Source organism: Notamacropus eugenii, chromosome X, assembly GCF_028372415.1.
Source record: "Notamacropus eugenii isolate mMacEug1 chromosome X, mMacEug1.pri_v2, whole genome shotgun sequence".
Taxonomy (NCBI): Eukaryota; Metazoa; Chordata; class Mammalia; order Diprotodontia; family Macropodidae; genus Notamacropus; species Notamacropus eugenii.
Window position 1 is genome coordinate 22,535,755 of NC_092879.1, and position 25,578 is coordinate 22,561,332.

Below are 25,578 nucleotides of genomic sequence, written 5' to 3' on the forward strand. Positions count from 1 at the left end.
AGGGGTGGGTGGGGATTATGGGCCGGTGGCGGAGTCACTGTCGCTCCAGTCTGGCTGAGGAGCGGTCGAGTTTGCTGTCCTGGGGAGGGGCCGCGCCCTGGGAGGAGGAGGAGGAGGAGGAGGAGGAGGAAGAAACAGAGGAGGAGGAAGAGAAGATAGCACTCCCTTCCCCGGCCCCCCTCCACCCCAAATCCTGACCCTACGTGGTCCACGGGGCTGTCTGGGGGTAGGGATCACTGACTGACTGAGGAGGGTGAAGAGGAGAGATAGAGACAGAGAGGAGAGAGCAGAGAGAGGAGAGACAAACTGGAGAGAGGAAAAGTGTAGAGACAGAAAGGAGTGACTGACACACAGACAGACTGAAAAGAGCCAGAGACATAGAGGAGGGACCCAAGATTGACAAAAGAGAGACCCAGATTGACAGGTACCTGCTTGGTTGCTAGGGCAACCACCTCAGTGGATGCCCTGTGGCACCCCTGGTTTCCTAGGAAACGGCCTAAGGGGCCTGCCCGCAAGGCCTTAGTTGCCCGGGTAACCTCCGCGGCCTCCGCTAGAAGCTCGGGTGCCCACCCTTCCAGGCGGGCGCCATGCAGGTGCTCTCGACGGCGCGGCCCTCCCGGGCGGCCTCCCTGCGGCGCCTGGCCGTGGTGCTGGCCCTGACGGCCTACGGGGCGCACAAGATCTACCCCCTGGTCCGCCAGTGCCTGGTGACGCCGCACCCGCGGGGCCCCCCGGGCCGGGCCGAGGCGGAGGCCCGCAGCGCCTCGGGCTCTTCGGCCGCCGGGGCCACGGGCAGTGGCGCCAGCGGCAGTACCAGCGCCAGCGCCAACCGCGAATTCTTGCGCCGGCTGCTGTGGCTGCTGCGGCTCCTGTTCCCCAAGGTCCTGTGCCGGGAGACCGCGCTCCTGGGCCTGCACACGGCGGCGCTGGTCAGCCGCACCTTCCTGTCCGTGTACGTGGCCCGCCTGGATGGCCGCCTGGCCCGCTGCATCGTGCGCAAGCAGCCGCGGGCCTTCAGCTGGCAGCTGCTGCAGTGGTTGCTCATCGCGCTGCCCGCCACCTTCGTGAACAGCGCCATCCGCTACCTGGAGGGCCGCCTGGCGCTGGCCTTCCGCAGCCGCCTCGTGGAGCACGCTTACCGCCTCTATTTCAGCCAGCAAACCTACTACCGAGTCAGCAACATGGACGGCCGCCTGCGCAACCCTGACCAGTCCCTCACTGAGGACGTGGTAGCCTTCGCTGCCTCAGTGGCCCACCTCTACTCCAACCTGACCAAGCCCTTGCTCGATGTGGCAGTGACCTCGTACACCCTGGTGCGCACAGCTCGCTCCCGGGGAGCCAGCACATCCTGGCCGTCGGCCATCGCAGGCCTGGTGGTCTTCCTCACGGCCAAGGTGCTTCGGGCCTGCTCCCCCAAATTCGGAGAGCTGGTGGCCGAGGAGGCCCGCCGCAAAGGGGAACTGCGCTACATGCACTCGAGAGTGGTGGCCAACTCGGAGGAGATTGCCTTCTACGGAGGCCACGAGGTGGGGAGCCATGGGGGATGTGGAGGATGACAGGGGAGACAGGGCCCACATTGGGGAAAGGCTTCAGTTGTCCAAGGAGTTGGTGGCAGAAATGAGGAAGGAAAGGGGGGAGGGGTATTGGGGTTAGTGGTGGAAGAGGAACCTAATGGGGAGGTGGGGGTTCAGACTTTGCGGTCGGGTGAAAAAAAGGGAGGTTTCAGGAAAGGTTGGAGATTGATGTAGGAGTATGTTGTGTGTGTGTGTGTGTGTGTGTGTGTGTGTGTGTGTGTGTGTGTGTGTGTGTGTGTGTGTAGGGGAAGTGTCCCTGGGGGTAGCACAGGGGAAGATCATGATGGTGAGGGGTTCTCTCCCAGCTCCATCTAAATTACAAACTGCTGCTTTCTTTGACACTTCTGTTTATTTTGTTCTCGAGACTGGCTGCCAGAAAATCTTAGCGGTTTCAGACTAGAGCATCCCATTCAAGTCTCTGCTTGTCTATCTTCATACCCGAGAGCCTCCCTGGCCCCCTCCAACCTTGTTCCTTGAGGTTCTTCCAGTCCTCCATGCTCTAGGGCAAGTTTCTCTTTGCCCAGAGCCCTACGAGGTCCCAGGGCTGGGTCTGTCTAACCTAATGACTGAGCTGGGAAGATGCCAAGGACTGGGAATGTATTCTCTGAGGACCAAGCTCTTGGCTTTCATGCTAAGGGGTGGGGAAGAAGAAATGCAGAGTCAGAGGCACTCAGAACCACAGAATGCAGGGCTTTCAAAGTTTGGGAAATCTGGGATGTTTTTGGTTCCAGTGGAAGGAGGAGGGCAGCTTGGGGCCAGGGAAAGGGGGAAATGGAGAACTGCCATTTGCCATGTGACTTGAGCTGGTTGAATCAAGACCCGGCTCCTTGATTGTCTGACCCCTCCCTATTCTCTGTTGTTGAAACCCAGGTAGCCCTCTGATGGGCCTCTGGAAGGCGGGGGTGTTCAAAGAATGACTCAGACCCAAGCTCGGTTAACAAGCGGCACCAGCAAAGACTGGCCATTTGGGATTAGGGGTCAGGTCTTTGCTGACCTCCTTCCTCGTCTCTAGGATCCAATACCAACATGGCTCCTTGCCTGCAAAGTTTCTCAGTCGGATTGGGGCCCCGTGCCTTCTCCCCCACCCCCCTTCCTCATTTCCTTGAAAAGGAGGGAATGAAGGGATGCTGAGATAACAGACCTAGTCGACAGAGATCACGGGGAAGTTGTGTAACTCCTGTTTGTCCTGGTCTCAGCTGCCAGTTTTCCCCTTGTATCCTTTCCTCCTCCCACACTCTACTGTATACCTATTTCCCCGCTAGGGAATTGGATACTTGAAGGCTATCTTGAGCTCATTTTTCCCACCCCCAGCAGGGCCCCTCGGGGGACTAGGCTGGTATGGGCCACTTCCTGCCCATGCTTCCCCACCAAGGGAGGGTGTCCGCCCTTCCGCAACCCTGGCCAAATCCCACTGTCCTCTCGGGGAGACCGCTCCCGGATCAGCCTTCTCCTGGCAGAGTCTGCCCCCGGCAAAAAGATCAGGAATAAGATCTGTTATGGTTTTCGCTGCCAGTGGCTAGGGCCTCTGGAATGTTCTAACGGGGTGGAATCAGCCTCTGCCTTAACTGCATAACCATGGGGCTCCGGGAGAGGTTACTCCGGGCCAACGCTCTCTTTATCACCTTCTCTTCCCTTCTTGGGGCTGGGGGCTTCATTGCGCAGGCGCCAACCTCCTTGTTTCACTTTCACCCTGTGCTGCAGAATGGGTATCTCCCCTGTCCCTCTGCCTGTTGACGTACTTTCACTTCGAGCTCTTAGTGGGAAGGGGCCCTAAAGGGGACGGTCTTTCTCCAAGATTCCTTTGTACTAAGCTGTGTAATTTGGGGAAACCTTTATCCCGATGTTTGTTCAGCAGGTGACACGTGGCTTGTGGGGGAAGTGTGTAATCGGGTAGGAGGGATGAAGAGGGGGCCGGCATTATATCCACCCTCCTGAGTTAGGTATTTAAAAGCTCCACCTTTGGAGAAGTCGGAGGGAGCAGCTATGAAGAGTGTTCTGGCCTTCCCTTAAGATTTTGAGCTATAGGGCATAGGACTTCAGATCCCACCCACCAGGCTCCCCCAGGAAAGGGAGCCCTGGAAGACAGCGTTGAATGAGAGCTACTTGGCAGAGACCCCATAGCTACTTTGTCCACCAGGATTGAATCCCCTTATGCCCAGCAGGACTCTGGATTCAAGTGTGCTCAGAGAATGCAGACTCATCCCTTTACTGGTAGAACTTGCTCCCAGCAAACACAGTCCAATCTATGACAATCTGGATTTATAGCACAGATAATTAGAGGAGGAGAACTTATGGGCTTTATCAAAGGTTTTGCCACAGGACAGCAACACAGCTATTGGCTCAACTGGACTCCAGCTGTGTTTGCCTCAGTTCGCTTCCATAATCATTTCTAGTGCCTACTCTGGGTCCTTTTTGGGGTACAAAGGTGAAAACCACCACCAGCTTTGCCCTCAAGGACCTCTCAGTCTAGTACAGAGTTATCAGGCTTGTACACAAATAGCTACGGTATAAATCAGAGTATATTAAAGCAGTGCAGTTTAGGGCAGGGGTTCTTAATCAGAGGTCCATGAATTTGCTTTTGAAAATATTGGGATAACCATTTGAATATAACTGATTTCCTTTGTAATCCTGTGTATTTTATTGTATGCATTCAAAGACATGGGCTAGAGGGCTGGAGTGGGAGGGAGACCTGAGTTCTACCCCTGACTGATATATTTTGGCTGCATGATCCTGGACAGGCAAAGCAGCAATGAAAAGAACAATGGATTTGGAGTGACAGGAACTGGATTTGAACCCTGACTCTGTTCCTTACTACCTGTGTGACTTGGGCTGGTTCCTTAACCTCCCTGGGCCTCAGTTTCCTTATCTGTAGACTGAAAGAGTAGTTCTAGGTGGCCTCTGAGGTGCCTTCTAGCTCCATATCAATAATCCTACCACCGTAAATGATTTAATCTCTCAGTGGCCTAAGCAATTCTTTGAGACTCTAAATTGGAAACAGGATCAGAGAAAGAGGACGATTTGCCTGAGGATACAGCTGGAGCCAGGGCTCCTGACTCCAGTTTTACTATTTCTCCCACCAAAGTCGTAAATTAGAAAGGCTACTCTTCCCAGTGTGTGAAAGATAAATTGGAGCAGAAAGAGGCTAGAATTAAGGAAACCAGCCAGACTGAGATTAGAGGAAAGGCTAGGAACAGAGATATTTGGAAGAGGGCAGTTGAGGGACCTCACAGTGGATTGCTACCATGTCCTCTGTAAAAGCACAGTCAAGGTCAGCTGCCAAGATTGCTGATGGAGGTAGGGTTGGAAGGGGAAAGAAAAAGGAGAGGTTGTGAACACTGGTTGGTGAATCAAAGAGGTCAGCAAGCAGGGCTGCCTGAGTTTTAGCACCAAGTGTCTGGAAAGGGTTTTAGGATTTCCAGTTCAGTCTCTCCAGAGCAGTATTGGAGAAGGTAGTGGTCAGCTTAGTAGGGTAAGACCAAGGCAGATCACCAGCACAGATCCTGGTAAGGAGATTCCAGCAGGCAAGGTGGTATCCCACAGTATAAAGTCAGGAGACCCAGTGGCTACGGTCTCAGGCCTTGATAGACCCATCAGGGGAAATCAGCTCCTGAGAAGATATTCAGGGGGCTACTGAGGAGCCATACTTGATATGACACTGGGTTCAATGTGATTTGTTTTGAACTTAATGCAGCTCCCTGGTATATATCGTGTTGTGAAAGAGCTCAGGAAAGAAATCTAATTGTATAGCAACTTTTGTCCCGTGTTGCTTATGTGTGTGTCAGCACTCGCGCATGTATGCGTATGTATGTATTTATTTATGTGTAAGACGAGTAAAGACAGAACTAGAACCCAGATTCCTGACTCTCAGTTTCAGGTTCTCTCTGCTATTATCACAAAGCCCCTTTTCCCAGTTTTTTAACTCTTAGAGTAAACATATGAAAGGTAGGCTCAGGACATTTCTTGGCTATGCACATAAATACACACACTTATACACATGCTTATATGTATAGTTTAAACTTTGATGGCTTAGAATTGCATTAAGACTTTTGGGACACCCAGTGCCAACTAGAACCAACTTTAGTGTTATCTTTTCTTTTGGGTTCTCTGTATCATGGTTATTTTCTATTGATATTTGAGATAATTGATAATTGACTGTCTCTTTCAGTGGTCTAAGTATTGGGCAGCCAAGAAATTCAGTGAGGCCTACCTTCCATATATTTACTCTGACTCTAAAGCCTGACTTGTAAATGTTCCTTACATCTGAGTGGCCACTGTGGGCAAGGATTTCTCTCTCAGCTGTAACTACCACCTGGGACTCACCACTACTGGGAATCCCCTTTCTGCTTATCCCCTTCCCTTCTTCTTTCCCTGTTACCACTGAAGATCCTAGTCTCTCTTCCTTCCCCTTTCTACTGCTAAGTCACTTGGCCCCAGTTTCCTTATCTGTATGAACTAGATGGACTCTAAAGACAATTCTAGCTCTTAAGTCCATGGTCTTCTCTCCTCTCCTCTCTGGGGCTGATGCTACCATAGGGTGATGCCTCACCCTCCTCTCTCTATCCTGATTCTATGACAAGAAGGTAATTTGAAAATAGTGTTGAGTTTAAATTCTGGCTCTGATATTTACCAGCTCTGTGACCTTGGGCAAGTCACTTTCCTGCCTGAGTTTCTACATCTGTAAATCAAGGTGGGTGGGGAAATCATAATAGATGTACATATATTGGAAGAGCCTTAAAGGGCCTTTGAAATGAAAGTTGTCTTGGCATGTACAGGAGACAAGAGACTGGAGGGGAAGAGAATAAGCCTCTGTTACTTCTAGGGATATACTAACAAAGATAGATATATCCGTGGTTTCCCAAGTAACACCTTAGAATGAGCTTTCTCACAGAAATAGTATTATATATGGTATATATGTTATTTATGGTATATATGTACAGTTGTTAGAAATGTAGTCCAGAGTGTTCATTTAGCCACATTATGAGTTAAAGAGAACTTTGTGGACTGGCCTGAGAATCGGACCACTATGTACATTTAACATTTTTTCTGTTGACTCATATCACTTGGAAACTCTGTGACCTTGGTTCCAAACTATCTACTTGTAAAGGATTGTTGGGAATAAAACCCATTAGTGAGCTGGGGAGTATCTGTGGATGCACGCAGGTGAGTGTGTGTGTATGTGTGTGCGTGTGTGTGTGTGTGTGTGTGTGTGTGTGTGTGTGTAAATACATAGAGTATGTACACATATTCCCATATGCTTAACCTGATTCTAAAGTCTGGCTTGTAAATGTCCCTTACACCTTGGTGGTCACCATGGTCAAGGATTTCTCTCCCTTCCCCTTTCCATTGTTAAGAATGAGAAGATTAATTTAGACCAGAGGTTGTTAACCTGAGTTCCATGAACTTTTAAGAAAAAAACCTATTTTAATAGAATTGATTTCCTTTGTAATCCTATGTATTTTGTGCATTAAAAACATGATTCTGAAAAGGGGTCCATCACTTTGCTAGACTGAACAAATGGTCTAGGACACTAGGAAGGTTAAGGGGGGGTCCCTGCTCTTGATTTTATCCAGTCACATGATTATGAGAGCCCCTCACTGACTACATCTCCTGCTACTTGCCCAGGCTGTTCCCCAAGGGTAGGAATTAGTCCTGGAAGGCAGGAGGAGTGAGCAAGCCCTCACTGAGCTTCTTTTTCACCTAGGTGGAGCTGGCCCTGCTGCAGCACTCTTACCAGGACCTGGCCTCCCAGATTAACCTCATTCTGCTGGAGCGGCTCTGGTACGTCATGCTGGAACAATTTCTCATGAAGTATGTGTGGAGTGCCTCAGGTCTTGTGATGGTCGCAGTACCCATCATCACTGCTACTGGCTACTCAGAATCAGGTAAGAGAACCCCTGTGGGAAGGAGAGTCTGGGAGCAGGAACCCACACAAAGGCCTAGCTGTAGATGTGGCCCCTGCTGGGACTAGAGAATTTGGGAGAGGTGTACAGTCGGGGCCTGGGTTCAGCTCTCAGCTCTTCCATCTACTCCCCACACGGGACCTGAGCCAACTCACTTTTCCTGAGTTGTTCACTTGTAAAAACCAGATGAACTCTAAGCACCATGCCTGCTCCACATCTGTGATCGCTAGCTTAAGGCCTTGAATCCAGTTAATGGCTGGGTCAGGACCAGAGCCTAGTTCTCCTGACTCCTTCCTGGTCCACTCTTTATACTAAATCAGGCTAAAAAAATAGGCTGACCTTTCCATTTCACTCTACTTCTCTGCCCTGGAGAAGATGCACATCTTCTCCAGTAGGCCCAATTTCTCTTTCTTTTCATTTCAAACACACAGATTTACCTTTGTATCCTTCCCCAGGGGAACCACCAGAATTGTATGTAAAAAGCTTCATTTGATCCATCATCAGACACACAGATATACTCAGGCATGAGTGTATGCATGTGCATGCATGCTCACACACACACACACACACACACACACACAATTTATTTTCATTGTTAAACCACTGATGGATGCCTTTTATCTTTCCATTACAGTCTTTTCCTACCTCTTTTAGATAGAATCCTCCCATAGGGAACACAAATGGCCTCTACTGAGACAGTGTTTGGTGTTTTCTTGGCAGAGATACTGAAGTGGTTTGCCATTTCCTTCTCCCGGTCATTTTACAGATGAGGAAACTGAGGCCAACAGGGTGAAGTGACTTGCCAAAGGTCACACAGCTAGGAAGTGTCTAAGGCCACATTTGAACTCAGATCTTCCTGACCCCAGGCCTGGTGCTGTATCCACTGCAGCGTCACCTAGCTGCCAATGTCTGTTTTAGTTGTCTTCCACCCCACCTTTCCACCCTGAAGGAGGAGATAGGTTTATTGCCTCTTTTCTGGGATCTTCCACCTTCCACGTAGCTAGTTGGTGTCATTGTTCATGTCATTCTCTTGATTCTGCCTGCTTCACTCTGTATCACTTCCTATGAATCCTCTCCTGTTTCTCTGAATTCATATTTGTCATTTCTTACTGCAAAATGATACATTAATATACCATGGGTTTTTTTTAGCCATTCCCTAATCAGTAGGCAACACCTTCTCTTTATTATGACAAAAGTACTGCTGTGAATATTTTGGTGTATATAGGCCTTGGTTTCAGTCTTTGACTTCCTTGGGGTATATGCCTGGTAGTGAAATTGCTGGATAAAAGAAAGGGTATGTATAATTCCAAACTGAAGTCTACAATGGTTAGACCACCTTGCAGCTCCTGTAATTTTGAATGTTCCCATCTTTTTTTTTATCTTTGCCAATTTGCATAATGTGAAGAGATCCCTCTGTTGTATAGATTTGCGATACTCTTGCTCTTAGTGATTTGGAGCATATTTTCCTGTGGTCATTTATAATTTGCAATTCTTTTGAAAACTCTTCCCCCTGTCAAACTGATGAAAATGACAAAAGATGGAAATGGTCCATTTCAGAAGGGCTGTAGGAAGACAGGCTCCCTCATATACTGTTGGGGGAGCTGGAAATTAGACCAAGTATTCTGGAAAGCAATTTGGAATGATCCTATAGCAAAGATGACTAAAATCTTTATACCCTTTGACCCAGAGATCCCACTGCTAGGCATATATTCTCCAAGGAGGTCAAATGCCCCATCTCCACCAGAATATTTGTAGCAGCACTTTTTGTTCTAGCAAAGAATTGGAAACAAAGGCACTGTCCATCAATTGGGGAATGGCTGAACAAATTGTGGTCCATGAATGTGATACAATATTCTTGTGCTGTAAGAAACAATGAAAATGAAATGTGTTAATGAAAATGACACAGAGTGAAGTGAGCAGGACCAGAAAAACTCTCTACAATGACTAGAATAATATAAACAGAACAAAAAAGAAACTGACCACTGTATAATTTTTAATTTGATTTCTATTGCTACCTTTTGTTTCTACATTGCCTTTATTTCCCAATACATCCATCTCATCATTGCCCAACAAGCTATCCCTTGTAACAAGGAGTAAAAAAGAAAAGGGGGAAAAGGTCAGCAAAGCCAGCCAACATATCCACCATGTCCATACTTACAGCCCTCTACCGTTGAAAAAAAAGGGAAGGAGATACATTTTCCTAACTCTTCTCTTGAGCCAGACTTATTAACACTATAATCATAATGACCAAAGACCTAAGAACCCTGACAGATAGCTGCTGCTTGCTGTTCAGAAAAATCCTACCCTATCCCAATCCTATCCTATGCCTTTTCCCCTGTCCTCCCGGAGCAAGGTGTGTCTGAGCAGGAAGGGATATAGTTTGGGAGGAATAGCTGCTGGATTAAAATCTTTACTCTTCTCTGGCCTCAGTTTCCCCATGTGTAAAATGAAAGAGTCAGACTAGATGATCTTTAAGTTCTCTTCCAGATCTCACATTCCATGTCTGTGAAATATTCCTCGAGTACCATCTACTCATTCAGCAAAAAGCTGTCTATTTTGTGTAAGGTACTATGAGAGATATACAAATAAAACTCACTCTCTAGTGGAGAAGACAAGACACAAAGTTATGAAAAAAGGTAGTTAGTGCTCTGAGGATGCAGACAGCAAGGATGACTACCAGGGACTGGATGCAAGCTAGGATTTAAATAAGCAAAGTCAAAGCCTCTTACCTCAAGACACATTCCCTCCTCCAGATAAAATGGCTCATTGCCCAGAGTATTTAGACTTGACTTCCTGATCACACACAGATAACCTGAGGAGGCATTACCTGGAGGGAGATGACAAGGGCCTAATTACGTCTAATGGGCAGCCGCTGTTGCTGCCATCCTTCCTTCATTGCACTGCCCTGCTTGAGCCAGGAGGGCTCTGCTCCCACATGTGTCTGGCCTGCACGTGGTGTCCCTTTTGCCGAGTGGATGGTGCCTTGGAATGTTCTCCATCTGCCTGTTTCAGTAGGCAGTGGCCCATTCTTTGTCCTCTTCAGAGTCCTTGTTCCCTACTTGTCACTGTGATCATAGAATCATCACATGTTAGAGCTAGAGAGGACCTTGAGGATTAACCAGCTCACCCCCCTCACTTTACAGATGAGGCTCAGAAGGGTTTTGCTAAAGATTGCACTGCTAAGTGGCAAAGCTGAAACCCAAACTTAGGTTTTCTGACTCCCAAGTCCAGTGTTCTTTCCGTGGGCATCAGCTGCCTTTTAACTTCAGATCCTGCAGCCTTGGAGTATAACTTCTTGTAACGAATTCTTCCCCCCACTCTTCCATGATCCCTCTCCCCTCCCCACTATGGTCTATGTTTGCTAGGCTTTCACTTCCTCATCTGGAAGATGAAGGGCTTTAACTAGATGATCTCAGAGGTCCCTTCCAGTGCCCAGAACCCATGATTCTCAATACTGTGCCTATCACAGAGGCAGTGACTGCTGATTCCTGTAGCCTGGTCCATTGCCAAGTGGCTTTTTATGTGATATGACAGCAGGCCTCTGTCTTTCCTTAGCCAAAAATACACCTGTTCATCATCAGTTCACCCCCAGACCAAGATCAGAGAAGTCTTTGGTGCAAGGAAGACACCTCCAGAAGTTAGCTAGCTAAATCCCTCTGGGCTCAGTCCCTTGCCACACTCAGTCATTCAGATTCCCTGTGCCCCTCAGACTCTTTCAGGCCATAAGGCTGCCTTCTTAGCTGACCCATCCAAAGAAGGATTGGGGGCTGTGATGCAGAGTTGCCCACAGCCCTTGGCATACCTCTCTGTATACTGGACATGTCAATGAACCTTTTCTTTAACATAGCATTGGATTTGTCCAAGCCATTTCACTTCCTTTGTCTCAATTGATCCTCATGACAACCTAGTGAGGGAGGTAGGGCAGAGACAAACAAGGTGAACAGACAAAAATTCAAAAAGAAACAAGGAGACAATAACCAGAAAAAAGGTAGATATAGGGTCAGTCATTTTTCTGCAATCCATGAACCCATCATCATAGCCTCGTTCACTATTGTTTAGTTTTCCAATTTGAAGTCTCAGGGTCATCATTCTGGCTAGAGGTACACCCTCTTTAATCTGAGCTGGGGCCTGACCAACCCAATGTTCTCCCTGCAGGTATGATGAACCTGGATACAAGGTTTCAGAATGATCTGCTGGGGCAGCTCCTACCTCCCTGCTCAGTCTAAAATCAAGCCTCTTTCAATACATTTTTATATAGTTCATTAGTTGGAATGCCATCTACTCCTCCAAAATCTACCCCTGCTGTCAACAGAACAGCAAACAACTCTCTTCTTGTCAATCCACTCTGATCCTGAATCCACTGGCTATTCATTCTTCCTTGATGAAACCTATCTTTTTCACTAATTCTCACCATCCAACGTAGCAGTGATTCTCCCATCTTTTGAGTGAACCAACTCAAAACATCTGTGACCTCCTGCTAAGCAAAATCCTCAATTACCTCCCCAAACTCTGTGGGGGTCCCTGATTCTCCTGCTTCCTTCTTAGTACTGGCAGAACCTCAGCCTCCTCATTTGTTACATTCTCCTCCCACACGTCCTCCTGGCCTGTGTTTAGGCCCAGATCAAGCCCAGCCTGGGCAAGGGCTGCATTTACTTCCCTGTTAACTTTTCACCTCCTGTGAGACAAACCAACAGCAGCCCTCTCTTCTGCCACCCTTAACTCTCCAGCTTCCTCTCTCAAAGGACAGCCTGAACATTGCGGGACAACTCTTTCCATCTGAGCCTTCTCCTCCTGAAGCCCATCTCTGCATTTACACACAATTCAATAACCTGTTAGCAAGGCCCAGCCTCTCCTACACACCCCTGTCATTTCTTTCCCAGCTTCCATTGTTATTCCCTACAAACATCATTCTAAGTCTCTAGGTTCTGCCTTCTATAGCCTCAGTTCCCATTTTTCACAAATCCCTGTGCCTTTAGCTCATTGTCTTTCTGGTGGGGAATAAAAATCCTCCAACCCTGAGATGTTCATTTCTTCCTTGGTCTCCTCTGCCTTTCTGTCTCCAAATAGAGGTCTGATATTTTGTGACCCCATCCTCGTCGCCATAGTGTATCAGTAAGCACCTCAACATATACAGGGGGACCTGCTATCACAGGTTCTTAGATCTGCATTCATAAAATGAAAGCAACTCTCAAGGGGTTAACATTCACTTTATTCAAGCACAGGTATCAGAGAAAATCAAAATTTCAGAGAAAATACAGAGAAATCGAAAGTCAACAGACATGCATCCAACATGTCTGACCATTACATACATACACAGTTGCCAGATAGGGAAGCATCAATTTTGGGGTTATAGCTGGGGGGCTCCTTAGCATCTTCCCAGAGTCTCTCTGGCTAAAGAAATACTTCCAGTCAGTAAGCTCCAAAGTAAAACCTCACCCTCAGAGTATTTATACACTTTTTAGAGCCAGAGGGCATAACCCTCAGTAGAAAAAACAACAAAAGATATTTTTAGTAAAACAAAAACAGCAAAAGACCTTTTTTTTTTACTTGCCATTATAGGCAATGAGAAAACCAGGTTTGTTGGAGCAGGGTGTGTTCATAGGCGGGCAGCTATAAGGTAGGTCAGGCCCATCTTACTTAGGGCTTTAAATATGGCCATCCAAAGAGTTTGCGCATTGTCCAGGAGGCAATCAGGAATGGTTGGAGGATGAATCTGCAGAGGCTAGGCCAGAGGAAAGGTAAGCCATGTAGCTAACTCCTCATCCTTCTCCCATCCATCTTGTGTAGACTCAGAGGCAGTAAAGAAAGCAGCCTTGGAGATGAAGGAAGAGGACTTGGTGAGTGAGCGCACTGAGGCCTTCACAATTGCCCGTAACCTGCTCACGGCTGCTGCGGATGCTATCGAGCGAGTTATGTCTTCCTATAAGGAGGTACTCTTGTCCCCAGATTGCTCTAGGCCTCCTGCCAAAGTGCCAACAAGATTGACTTTTCACCTCCCCTCCTGCCCCCCCAGGTGGCAGAGCTGGCTGGCTATACTGCCCGAGTGTACGAGATGTTTCAAGTGTTCGAGGATGTCCAGCAAGGTAGTTTCAAAAGACCTGGGGAACTGGAGGACTCCCCAATGAGGGCCAGAACTGGAGCTCTTGTGAGGCATGGGGTGCGTATGGAGGGGCCCCTGAAAATCAAAGGTAGGTACCCACTTTCTGTCCCCTTTCATTCATTCATTGAATTGACATACCAAGCACCTATTGTCTTTCTTGAATGCTTTCTATCTTGCGTTGCCCCTACTCATCAACCTCTAGGGTTCCCTGTTACCTGTCACACAGTCTTAACTCTGTAAGTTCATGACCTCTACCACTCAGTTTTGTCCTGTGTCTCTCAAGGCTCCTCTTCTTGGGAAAGCCTTTCCTAAGTGGCCCATTGGGTGCAAAGGCCTATCCCTGTGAATCTGTGAGCAAGCTTTATCTGTCACCCTCATTTGACTCTTCATGGCTGCTATTGCTACACATCTCAGGCTCATTGGGTAACTGGAATTAGAGGGATAAGAGGGAAAATGAATGTTGTTGGTCATCTAGTCCAGCGCTTTTTAAACTATGGGGTTGTGAAAAATTTGGCAACAGTGAAAGGTTTCTGAATAGGCAATGACCAAAAAGTCGTTAAAAATCAATCCCGTAATGAATCTGAGATATTTCTGGCAGAACTTACCCAGGTTCCATTGCACAACCTCACTGCAGCCTTGGTTCTGAACACACAGCATGTGCACTTTGTACTGAGCATGTCATGATGCCCATGCAGCACCAACTTTGCTGAAACCCAGAAAGAGGCTGTAGGTGGAAAAAGTTTAAGAAGCCTATGCCTTCATTTTTCAGATAGAAAACTGAACCCCAGAAAGGTTAACTTGCCCAGAGTCCCACGAGAAGGTAATTACTAGGCCAGGTCCTCTGACTCTGAGTACAGTGCTACAGATAGTCATAAGTTTTCAAGTGGCTGCTGGGTTATCTCTTGTTAGGGAATCCCTACTCAGTGGTTGGTTGGTCCAATGCCTTCTTTCTGTAGATGCCCCATAACCAGTCACAGATGCTTACATATGATCTGGGTGCATGCACCCACTCACTCACCCATGCCCTGGCCTGATAGCCTATTGCTGACCTGTGGATTATGAGTTTTGATGTGCTAATTTGCATGTTATTTGCATATGCCTTGTATGTGAGAAGGCTAGATCACTTTCTGTGCCCCCCATTGAGGCTGAAAGTTCCTGGTCTTCTCCGTAGTCCTCAGCATGCCTACCCCAGTACCCTACCACATCTGAGAGTGCCCATGAATTGTTTCTGGCCTGCTCTTTCTTCTGCCTCTGATTGGCAAAGTTCAAGCCGCCAAGTGTGGCCCTCTGACTGAATCCCAACTTCACAGAACAAATCCCCTTAATAAAAGGATTTGTTCTATAAAATTTGGACTCAGTCAAAAGGCCACACCCAAGGACCTAGAAGACCACATGCAACCTCCAGGCTGCAGGTTTCCCACCCCTGGCCTAGGCATTGGACAGGCTGGTGTAGACAAGAGCAAAGGCTCGTGCCTTGCCCTGTCCTCTGGGGCTTCTAATTAAGTTCTTAGGAAGCTTGGGTGTATATATAAGAACAATTGCAAATGATCTAAGATAGAGTCTATGTGATGGTAGGAGAGAAGTGTCAAGGCAGGAATGTTTGGGGATGGGAGGAGAGTTAGAGGATTTGGAGAGATGGAAAGGAGACAGGATATTCCAGGGGAGGAGAGGCACAGAGAGGGGGATGAGTGTGGTACATGATGGGGGCGGTGGAGAAACTGCTGTAGCAGTACATGTGTGTGAGTGCGTGTGAGTGTGACGTGTATGTGAGTGCATGTGTATGTGTGTATGTGAGAACGTGTGTGAATATACATCTGAATGTGTGAGTGTGAGGTGTATATGAGTATATATGAGTATGTATATGTGAGTGTGTGCATGTGTGAGAATGTGTGAGTATATGTCTGAATGTTTGTGAGGTATATGTGAGTATGTGTGTGAGTGCATATGTGTGAGTGTGAGAACATGTGTGAGTATATGTCTGTATGTAAGTATGTATGAGTTGTTTATGAGCGTGTGTGACTGCATGTGGGTGTGCTCCAGTGTATATGCATGTGTATATGTGAACATGTATGCCTACATAGCTGAAATGTGTATGTATATGTGTGAGTTGTGTATGAGTGCACATATATGTGAGTCCATGTGTGTGTTCGAGTGTGTGTGAGTGTGAGAACATGTACAAGTATGTGTTTTGGAGGACTATGGGTGAGGTTTGGAGAGCCAGGCAGGGGAGCTGAGACACGACTTGGAGGTAGGCAAGGGAAAGATTTTCCCTGCTCCCAGAGCATTAGGTGTGATGGCTCTGCCCTTGGGGACCCCAGTAGACACTATGAAAGGAGCCACAAGGACATCTTAGGTGGACCTCATTCCAGCTTGTCATTCCATCCTCTAACAAGCCAATGGGATTCTCCTTGGCTTCCTGGGGAGCTGTGGCCTGCAGGCCTCTCCACAGCCCCCCACCTACCACTTGCCAGCCTCAGGGTAACCACCCTTCCTTGTTTTTTCTCCCTCTCGTTCTCCCTTCAGGCCAGGTAGTGGATGTGGAGCAGGGGATCATCTGTGAGAACATCCCCATCATCACCCCAACAGGAGATGTGGTGGTGGCCAACCTCAATATCAGGGTAGGCCAAGACCCAGGGGAGCTCTTCCTTGGCACAGGGGAAAGACTGTTTCTCCAGGAGCAGTGAGAAGGGAACATGTGAAGGCAGGCAACCATTAGCCATGTACCCCAGGCTTCTGTTACCAATTGTTTAGTCTAGATAGTTCCTGAGGTGCCTTCTAGCTCCAAGGTCCGGGCACTTGTGACCTGGCCTGTACACCTACCCATGTGTGTTGGCAGCAAGACAGTGCCCCAGGCTCAAGGTCGATGTGAGCGTCCCAAAAGTCACATGTGCTGCCAGCAGGGCAGAATTGATCAAGGAGGCTGATAATTGTCAAGAGTTGGCCGATGGTCCCTGAGCCTGGCTACTACTACTTACACTCCTGCTTTCAGTGAGCTCTGGGTCAGCTCCTCCCACCTTTCAGGCAGACTTGTCTACCTGAGGCAGGAGCTAGCACCCATTACCCTTTGAACCTGCTGCTCTCAGGACCATCACACATTGACCTATGAGCAGAAAAGTTCTGCTACGTTGTAAGTCCAAAGGCTGGGTTCTGCCTGCAAGGGGGAAATAGCAAGCTGGGAGTAAAATTCCCTTTTATATGCACTAGGAAGGCTCAGCATTGAAAAAAAGGCCCAGGCAGACCAGTCATTCCATATTCATGGAGTCCAGCTTTGGGCTGTTGAGGAGAGAAATAAGAGAGAAAAGACCTCTCAGTGCCTGTTCTCAGGGGGCTTCCAGTCTCCTGGGAGAAACCAGATTTCTTGAACAGGAAGCAGAAAATATTTGAGTGTTAAGTGGACTGATGCCAACATGAAGTGTACCATTTAAGAGAGGGGAAAGATCAATGTGGATGGAGGAGGGTAGGCCCAAGCTAGGCCTTGAAGCGTGGCGGGGGGGGGGGGGGGGGGGGGGGGGGCTGAATTGTTTGAAAGATAGCAGATGCTTACTTAGCACACACTATATGCAAGACTTTTGCCCAGCAGCACTGTGAGTAGCACTCATAAATGGGGAAGCCAGTTATTCCTGGGGAAGGCTTCCTAGGAGAGGTGGGATCTGAGTCAGACTAAAAGATGAGTAGGTTCAGGCCAAGAAGAAAGACCTAGGGCCTTCCAGACGAGGGGAAATGGCCCATGCAGAGATTTGGAAGTAGAAATGAGCCGCGTAAGGAGAGCCACCCATCTGTGTTGGAGGGTGGCCAATGGTGGAATGGGGCTTTCACTGTCAGGCTCAAGACTTGGATTTGCATTGGGTAACAGGAAGGTTCTCCTCAAAAGAAAAAGAAGGGAGGGAATGTAAATGTCCCTAAGTACACAAGGCCTCCCTCTCCTGTGACTCCCCCTGTAGGTGGAAGAAGGTATGCACCTGCTCATCACTGGCCCCAATGGCTGTGGTAAAAGCTCCCTGTTCCGGATTTTAGGTGGGCTCTGGCCAGCCTACGCTGGAGTGCTCTACAAACCCCCACCACAGCGCATGTTCTACATCCCACAGAGGTGAGTGAGACCATAGGTCTTTGCAGCCTCAGCGTCCCAAACAGAACCAGTTGGGGCCACCAAACTAGTCATGGGGATGGCATGGGCCAGTTTCTTGGTGGGCAGCTAAAGCCCTCCTACTTCTGTATGTCTCATAGGCCCTACATGTCAGTGGGCTCTCTGAGGGACCAAGTGATCTATCCTGACACAGTAGAAGACATGAAAAGGAAAGGTTATTCTGACCGCTACCTGGAGGCCATATTAGACATTGTGAACCTCAACCACATTGTCCAGAGGGAAGGAGGTGAGTGTTCAGGGATGGGGGCAGTCCTGGCTTGATGGTAGCCTGCCATTCTCCAGCATCCCCACATCCAAGCACACAGGAATTGTCTTTCCACAGCATAGACAGCACATGCCATTTCACACTTCTTTCAGCCACTCTGGCCACAATATGGTAAGAGAGGGTGGCCTGGACAACTGTGACCTTTAGTTGGCTCTCCCACCCCAGACAGGCTCTTCTCTCTCCTTGGGGAAGCTCTAGCCTTGATCTCCATTTTCATTTGGATATTGAGCAAGGGGTTTCCCTACGCATGGGACTTAATCAGAGGACATAGAAGAGACAATAGGGAGTGGGGACCCACACCCTATCCCAGGGAGATGCTGGAGCCTGTGAACTCTTGAGTACAGCAGAGATTCCTGTGATCACAAGGGAAAACTGTCAGAATATACCATTACTTGGGCTTCTCCCCTCTGTGCTCTTTGGGATGGTGGAAGGAGAGCAGCCCCTGGATTGGGTTCTCACCAACCCAGAGGGGCCAGTGATGTGGTGGCACATTCATCCATGTTTCCTTACTCCACTACTCCAGGGGAAGAAAAGAAGCATTTAGTCAATGCCTACTATGTGCTAAGAGCCCTCCCCTGGTCCTCACTCATACCTCAGGCTCATAATCACTTGCTAGCCCTGTCCCCACTCCTCCTGGCATTTAAGGCCACGTGCATTCCAGGAGGGGATCCCAAGTAACTTCAGTCACACTGATCTGTCACCATTGGAAAGAAGAGAGCAAGAGGACTGCATAGAAGTGAGAGCACTGACTGTGGTATTAGAAGGCTGTGACCTGAAAGTCAAGCTATGGGCCCATGAGCGTTATTGTCCAAACTAGCTTTTGACTTGAAATTCTGTTCAGTTTAACCACTTGTTAATCAAACTATTTCAACTCTTCCCACCCCCCCACCCCCAAACATACTTGCTGTGGACTCCCATGACTGGGGATCAGAGCTGGATCCTGGCTCTGGCACCCAAGGGCCAGCACAGTGGGAGAAACTTACTAAATTCTTATTGATTGGTTGATCATGGACAAGTCACTAATGTCATAGAGCATCGATTTCCTCATCTGTAAAATGTACTAAGAGTCAAACTACCTCTCTCCAGGGTTGTTGTAAACAAAGTATTTTGTAAAGCTGCCAGTGGTGCCAGTGGCCAAGGCCCCAAGTTCAAGTCCAGCCTTACATGCCTACATCACTTCATCTTTCAACCTCAATTTCCTCATCTGTAAAATGGGGCTAATAGTAGCACTGACCTGGAAGGGTCAAATGAGATCATCTAAGTAAAGCATTTTGCAAATCTTAAATATAGAAATGCTAAGTATTATTAAACCCTACTATACTAGAGAGATGGTATTATTACCCCCCACTACAGGACAAGGAGCAATGTTCTTTTTTTTTCTTGTCCCTCTCAGAGCACTCACTAGCACAAGGTTAGGCACAGTACAAACCCTTTGAACTACATTGAAGCTTCCTCCTCTTTTTCCTTCCTCTGCAGGTTGGGAGGCTTCCTGTGACTGGAAGGATGTCCTTTCAGGTGGGGAGAAGCAGAGAATTGGAATGGCTCGAATGTTCTACCACCGGTCAGTTGGGGTTGTGCTGGAGAGAGCCTGCAGGGCAGTGGGAGATGGGAATCCCTTGGGATATTGGTCTGTCCCTCTGGAGTAGCCACACCAGACAAAAGGCCCTAGAGCTGGTTGAAGGGAGGTTGAGGCCAAGCCTCAGGCCATTTTCTTCTCCTAGATCAGAGGTTCCCAAACTTATTTGGCCTACTGCCTGCCCCCTTTTCAAAAAAAAAAAATTACTCAGTGCCCCCCTGGAAATACCCTTTATTTAACCCTTTAACAGTATTTTTGAAATTTGCATCATTTCAAAAAAATATGAAAAATTTTTTTAAATGATGCATCTTAAATTTAATAATTTATTGTAAATTTGTGGGGTTTTTCTAGCATTGAAATTTTGATAACACAATATTGTGTCATGTAAACAAATCATTACATGCACATATCTCTGCCAATACATGCTGGACTTCCCAACAATGCACAACACACTCACCTGCCAACACTTGCTTGTTAAGACCTATTGGTGGTCTTAACCACTGATCAATTATAACTTGCATTTTGTGTGTTATTTGGAAAATAATGTCATTACTATAACTTTTAACTCTGTTACACAACAAATGAAACATACCAACGGTTTTTCAAAATTTTCTTCTTTCCTTATGCTTCCACCATCCCCTCACTTTTATTCAGTGCCCCCCCAGTTGCACCTGAAGCTACTATGGCTCCCCTAGATCCCCCCCAGGGGGCCATATCTCCCGTTTTGGGAATCTGTGTCCTAGATAGAAGAAAGTGATGAGGAGAGTGGGAGAATCATTCTCTTGAGAGAGGGTCCAAGTTGGAAAGAAAAACTATATTTCAGGATGATTTGTCTCTGTCTTCTCAGATAAGGGACTGGGGGAAAGGTGGCAACCCCAGGAAGTGGGGACCCATCCCTATCCTGACATGGTAGATCTTGGGGTCCCTGGGCCAAGGCCTTTTACCCACAAACCCAGTCTAAATGATTGGGAGTTTCATCTGTTTCCTCATTCAGGGATGCTTGAAATCAGAGGTATGGCACCAGAAGAGTCCTCAAAGGCTTCTTCCTCATTAAAATGTATCCCCATAGGAAGCCCTCTTGCCTGTAACACTGCTAAACCCTGGTTGGAGGACTCTACTCAGGCCTAGTCTCTGACCAGGGAAGCTCTAGAAAGGACAGTGATCGCAGCATGTCTGGCTACAGGTGTTCAGGATGCTGGGAAGTTAGCAGGAGAAACAATCTCCTTCTCTTTAAAAATACCCCATGGGTCTTGAATTTGAGAGTGGTATATGCTTTGAAGACAAAAATCATTGCCTGTGCCCAGGAACCCAGGTCCCAGGGCAGGGCCTGGGCCTTCTGTGAGCTTTCCATCTGCCTCCCCTCTCACTCTGTAGTGGCAGGAGATCCACTGAGGCCAGGCTGAGTAGGAGCCTTTGCAGAGTTGGGCAGTCCTTGAGTTCTCCTATCAGTGCTGGAAGGGCCTTGGACATCACCTAGTATTTGAAAACCACTGGAAGCCCAGAGAAGTTGGGACTTGCTTAAGACAGCATAGTAAATCCTAGAACTAGGATTTTAACCTGGATCCTGTGACACTGGATCCTGCCTTCCTTTTGTTGTATCATGGTGCCTCAACCCCTTCCTTTTCCAGGCGATGGAACTGAAGCCCAGCGTGTTAACTGAGTGACTTTCATAAGGTCCTTCCCCTAGCAGAGATAGAGCTTGAACTGGGCCTTGGAAGGGTAGGTAGGATTTCTGATGAGTATTAGGGGGAAAAGGAACCAATGCCAGCACAGGTATTTGAATAGCGATAAGGATGAGAAGGGATTTTGTTTAGAGGAAGAATTTGTGTTTCTCATTGTCTCTACCCCCACCTCCAGGCCCAAGTACGCACTTCTGGATGAGTGCACCAGTGCCGTGAGCATTGATGTGGAGGGCAAGATCTTCCAGGCTGCCAAAGATGCAGGCATCGCCCTGCTCTCTATCACCCACCGACCTTCCCTGTGGTAGGTGCCCCACCCCAGAAGCACTGAGTCCCAGGCCAGGTGCCTTTTATCAACTGAGTACTGAGCAGAGGCCCTCTTGATCTGGTTGGTCCACATTTCTGGTCCTGGCTCACAGTGTCCTTCTGACACATAGGAATCAGTCAGCTGCATGGAGGATTGCCCTTTGAGTCCAGGGAACAGAGGAGACAGGGAAGTTGCTTGCATGAAAGAGATAATATGAAAGGGGGACAGAGCAGAATGGAGGTGCTGGCTTAGGGGTACCCAGGCCAAGACCTAGTGCTCTGACCACCTGCCTACTGGCTTCCTCCTGCCCACCCTACAGGAAGTATCATACTCACCTACTGCAGTTTGACGGTGAAGGGGGCTGGAAATTTGAGAAGCTTGATACAGCCACTCGCCTGACTCTGAGAGAAGAGAAGCAGCGTTTGGAGCAGCAGCTGGCAGGCATCCCCAAAATGCAACAACGTCTCAGCGAACTTTGTGAGATATTGGGCGAGGATGCTGACCTCCACCGTGTTGACCCATCTCAGGCCTCCTGCCCTTGCCCCTGAGGCCCTGGCCCAGGAGGCCCTCCTATAGCCAAATATCCCTGGACGCTCTTATCCTGTGTCCCTAAGCCCACAGCCTTCCCTAACCCTGTCCCCCTTCCACACAAATCTCCCCAGATCTCACACATGAAGCAGTGGGGTCTCCTTTGCCCTTCCCCTCCCAGGGGGATAGATAGGACCCTATGTGGTTCTGGTCCCCCTCCCTGCCTAGGGACTTGTTTCCTGGTCAGGGAGAGGTGGCGGGGAAGGGAAAGGATACTCCTTAGTAATTGTGCCATGTGCCCAGCCAAGGACCTGGCCTGTCCCAGGTCTGTATTAGCTGGAGGGAGGAAGGGGGAGGGGGGCTGGCTGGTAATTAGTAACTGTGAAGTAGATAGCATTTATGTAGCCAGGGTCCTTTCCTTTGGGGGGGTAGGGGGCATTGAGGTGTGGCCTTGCTTGTTCCCCCAAATATCTTCAGTGAATATTCTTGGATGAAGACAAGAGGGGTTTGGTTCTGTGCCAAGACAGGAAAGTGGGGAGCCTGGGACCACTCCCACCACACTGCCAGTCGAAGTCCACATGGAAGGCTGTGTATTACCTGTGACCCTCTCTCACTGCTCCTCTTGTCTCTTCCCCTTTCTCCAAAGTGGGAACCTCTCTCCTCTCCCCACTCTCACCAAGACATCTTCCCGTCTGCCCAATTCCCCAACACTGCCCAGCTTCTCAGACAAACTGAGTGATCTCCCAGCCAACTGGGGGCCACTTCCTCAACCTTCTCCAATATCACTTGTTCCAAAGAGCCCCTGCCCGTCTGCCCATCCCCAAGAAGAAGAGTTGCACAATATTTCCTACTGATGAGAATGTAGTCTTTTCTCTGTCTCTCAATAGTACTATCTTGGTCTTTTATTTTTTTTAAAGTAATTTATTTGATCCAGTTTTATATTTGTAATGATTGCCAATGTGAGTATTCCACCAGAGAGCTGGAGAGGTAGGACAGAGGTTGGGGAGTGTTCCCTTGCCCAGTTTTGTTGGCATGAAGGGTTTGATCTGCCCATGCTTTTGCCCTGGTGTGTCAGTATTGGGGAGTGGGGTGGAATGGAGAAGGGGAGCAGGGGACACTGTTCGTGTAGACCAGTCCCCCCGCCCCGGTTGTCACCAGTAGCTGTGGGCCCACCCCAACTCTCATTGACACCAGCTAACACTGCCAACTACCTACCAGCCAACTCCCCGTGCCACTCACTGAAGTGAGGGACCTACGGAAGGGGGAAGTATATCTCTCTGCTTGCCAAAACCACTTTACCCCTCCCCCACTGCCACCCCCCATGGAGGAGACAGATGCTGTGAGGGGTCCCTTCATTTCTTCCCCTGCCCCCTCCCCAATGCCAAAGTGTACTAAGGAGGAGAGAGAGATCAACTATGCAAAGCCACACAATCACTTGTGGATGGAAACTCAACAGAAGCCACGTGCCTTAGCTCTCCTCCTAGGGGCTGGGGGTGAGCTGGGCCCTTCTGTCCTCTCCCACCCTCTCAGTCAAGTAAAGAAAATGTGTTTGAAATCCAGTCACTGCCTCTTTATTTTGTTGGGGGTGAGGGGTGGGGCTTAAACCTACCCACAGCCTAAGACCTCTTCTCCTCCCCCAGTCCATTTTAATGTGTTCTCAGATGCAGATCTCTAAGCATTGACTGTTTGGGACATTGTGGTGTGGGGGCAAGGTAATTTAGCTCCCATTTTAGAAGGGAGGAAGAGGGAGGGATTGAGCATCTTAATGCAGCTTGTGCACTTCATGGGGTTGAGGATACCCAGCAGTTGTGTAACCCTGGACAAGTCCAAGGAGAGCCTCCATTTCCTTCCCCATAAAAGGGAGCAGGGCTGGTATCTCTAGTAGCCACCTCACCAAGCTGTAAGGTGAAAATGAGATAACGGATGTCAACTGTCTTTGTAAATCTAGTGCTATCAAGCTGCCTGCTACAATAGGAAAGTAGCTTGATAGCAGTGAGGAAATGGTTCAAATTTGACCTCTGATAGTGGTGACTAGGAGCAAAACCCTGAACCTCAGTTTCCCTGTCTGTAAGAGGATCCTCAGTCAGCCAATAAACAATATGCACTTGTAGTCACTGCGCTAAACTTTGAGGCTACAAAGAAAACTCAGAGTCCCTGACCTTCAGCAACTCCCAGTCTAATGGGAGAGACAACAGGCAAGCGAGGTATAGACAGGAGAAATTCGAAATCATCGGCAGAGGGAAAGCACTAGATTTAAAGGGCATCGGGAAAATTGTCTTACAGAAAGTAGGATTCTCTGCCAGGAGGCAGAGAGGCGCATTCCAGGCATGGGGGACATCCAGAGAAAGTGCCCAAAGTCGAGAGATCAAACAGTAAGGAAGCCAGTGTCATTGGATAGGAAAGGTGGTGAGATGGAAGGTGTAAGAAGACTGGATGAGAAGAGGTTATAAATGGCCTTGAACATCAAGCAGGATTTCATATTTGATCCTGGAGCCATTGGAGCTGTGGTGGGGAAAGAAGAGGGGAGCACCAGTGATATGGTCAGACCTGTTTTAGGAAGATCAACTTGACAGCCAAGTGGAGGGAGACTCACTGGAAGTGGAGAGAAATTTGAAGCAGGGAACCCTACAAGCAGCTATTGCAGTGGTCCAAGTGTGCAGGGGTACTACCAGAGTAGTGGCAGAGGAGAGAGAAGGCATTTTCTGGGAATGTTATGAAGGTACAATTGGCAGCCCTTGGCAACAGATGACAGAAGGTGAGGGAATAGGATGACAAGGAGGATGGTAGAGTACTTGACAGTAAGAGGGAGGTTAGGGAGAAGGAAAGGTTTGGGGAGAAAGAGAAGGAATTCTGTTTTGGACATGTTGAGTTTAAGATGTCTCCAGGACATCCAGTTTGAGAATTTGCAGATGTAAGACTAAATAAATCTTCAAAAAGAGGTTAGGGCTAGATAAATAGATCTGAAAAAACAGCTGCACAAAAATAATCATGGAATTCACAGGAGCTGATAAGATCACCAAGTGAAGTAGTCTGAGGAGGAAGAGAAGAGGGCCCAAGGTGGAGGTCTGTGGGCCACCCACCTTTAGTAAGCATGACGTGGATATAGGTCCAACAAGGGAGACGGGGGCAGTCACACAGGTAGGAGGAGAACCAGAGGAGAAAGTTTATCTGAGAAGAGAGTGATCAACAGTGTCAAGGGCAGCATAGAGATCAAGAAGAAAGGGAATTGAAAAGGGTCCATGGAAGGGTTTGGCAAGAGATTTTGAGTAACTTTGGAAAGAGTAGTTTCAATTGATTGATGAGATGAGGTCAGAAGTCAGACTGGAGTTAAGGAGTGAGAGGAAAGAGAGTAGACTCTACTGAATAGAGGCTTCTATTGCAGATGGCCTTCTCCAGGAGTTTAGCCACCAAAAGAGAGAGATGGGAAGGCAGCAGCATGAATGTACCAAGGGAGTGTTTTTTTGAAGATGGAGGCGACATGAGTATTACACATCAGGGAAGCAGC

At 48.3% G+C, this 25,578-nt stretch overlaps 1 protein-coding gene across 1 annotated transcript; it reads left to right on the forward strand.

Moving 5' to 3' along the window:
- The first annotated feature begins 461 nt into the window (after positions 1-461).
- ABCD1 (ATP binding cassette subfamily D member 1) lies at positions 462-23,632 on the forward strand. The gene is made up of 10 exons (XM_072626097.1): positions 462-1,526; positions 7,276-7,456; positions 13,262-13,404; positions 13,488-13,662; positions 16,098-16,192; positions 17,516-17,661; positions 17,799-17,944; positions 19,460-19,544; positions 21,417-21,542; positions 21,865-23,632. The coding sequence occupies exons 1-10, from the start codon at positions 588-590 to the stop codon at positions 22,091-22,093; spliced, it is 2,265 nt and encodes a 754-aa protein (XP_072482198.1). The 5' UTR covers positions 462-587; the 3' UTR covers positions 22,094-23,632.
- The last annotated feature ends 1,946 nt before the right edge of the window (positions 23,633-25,578 follow it).

Bases quoted from the DNA above. Each gene is read 5' to 3' on its own strand.
- ABCD1 (XM_072626097.1), top strand. From the start codon at position 588: ATGCAGGTGCTCTCGACGGCGCGGCCCTCCCGGGCGGCCTCCCTGCGG. The intron at 17,662-17,798 runs GTGAGTGAGACC...TATGTCTCATAG, and splicing joins ATGTTCTACATCCCACAGAG to GCCCTACATGTCAGTGGGCT. The intron at 17,945-19,459 runs GTGAGTGTTCAG...CTTCCTCTGCAG, and splicing joins CATTGTCCAGAGGGAAGGAG to GTTGGGAGGCTTCCTGTGAC.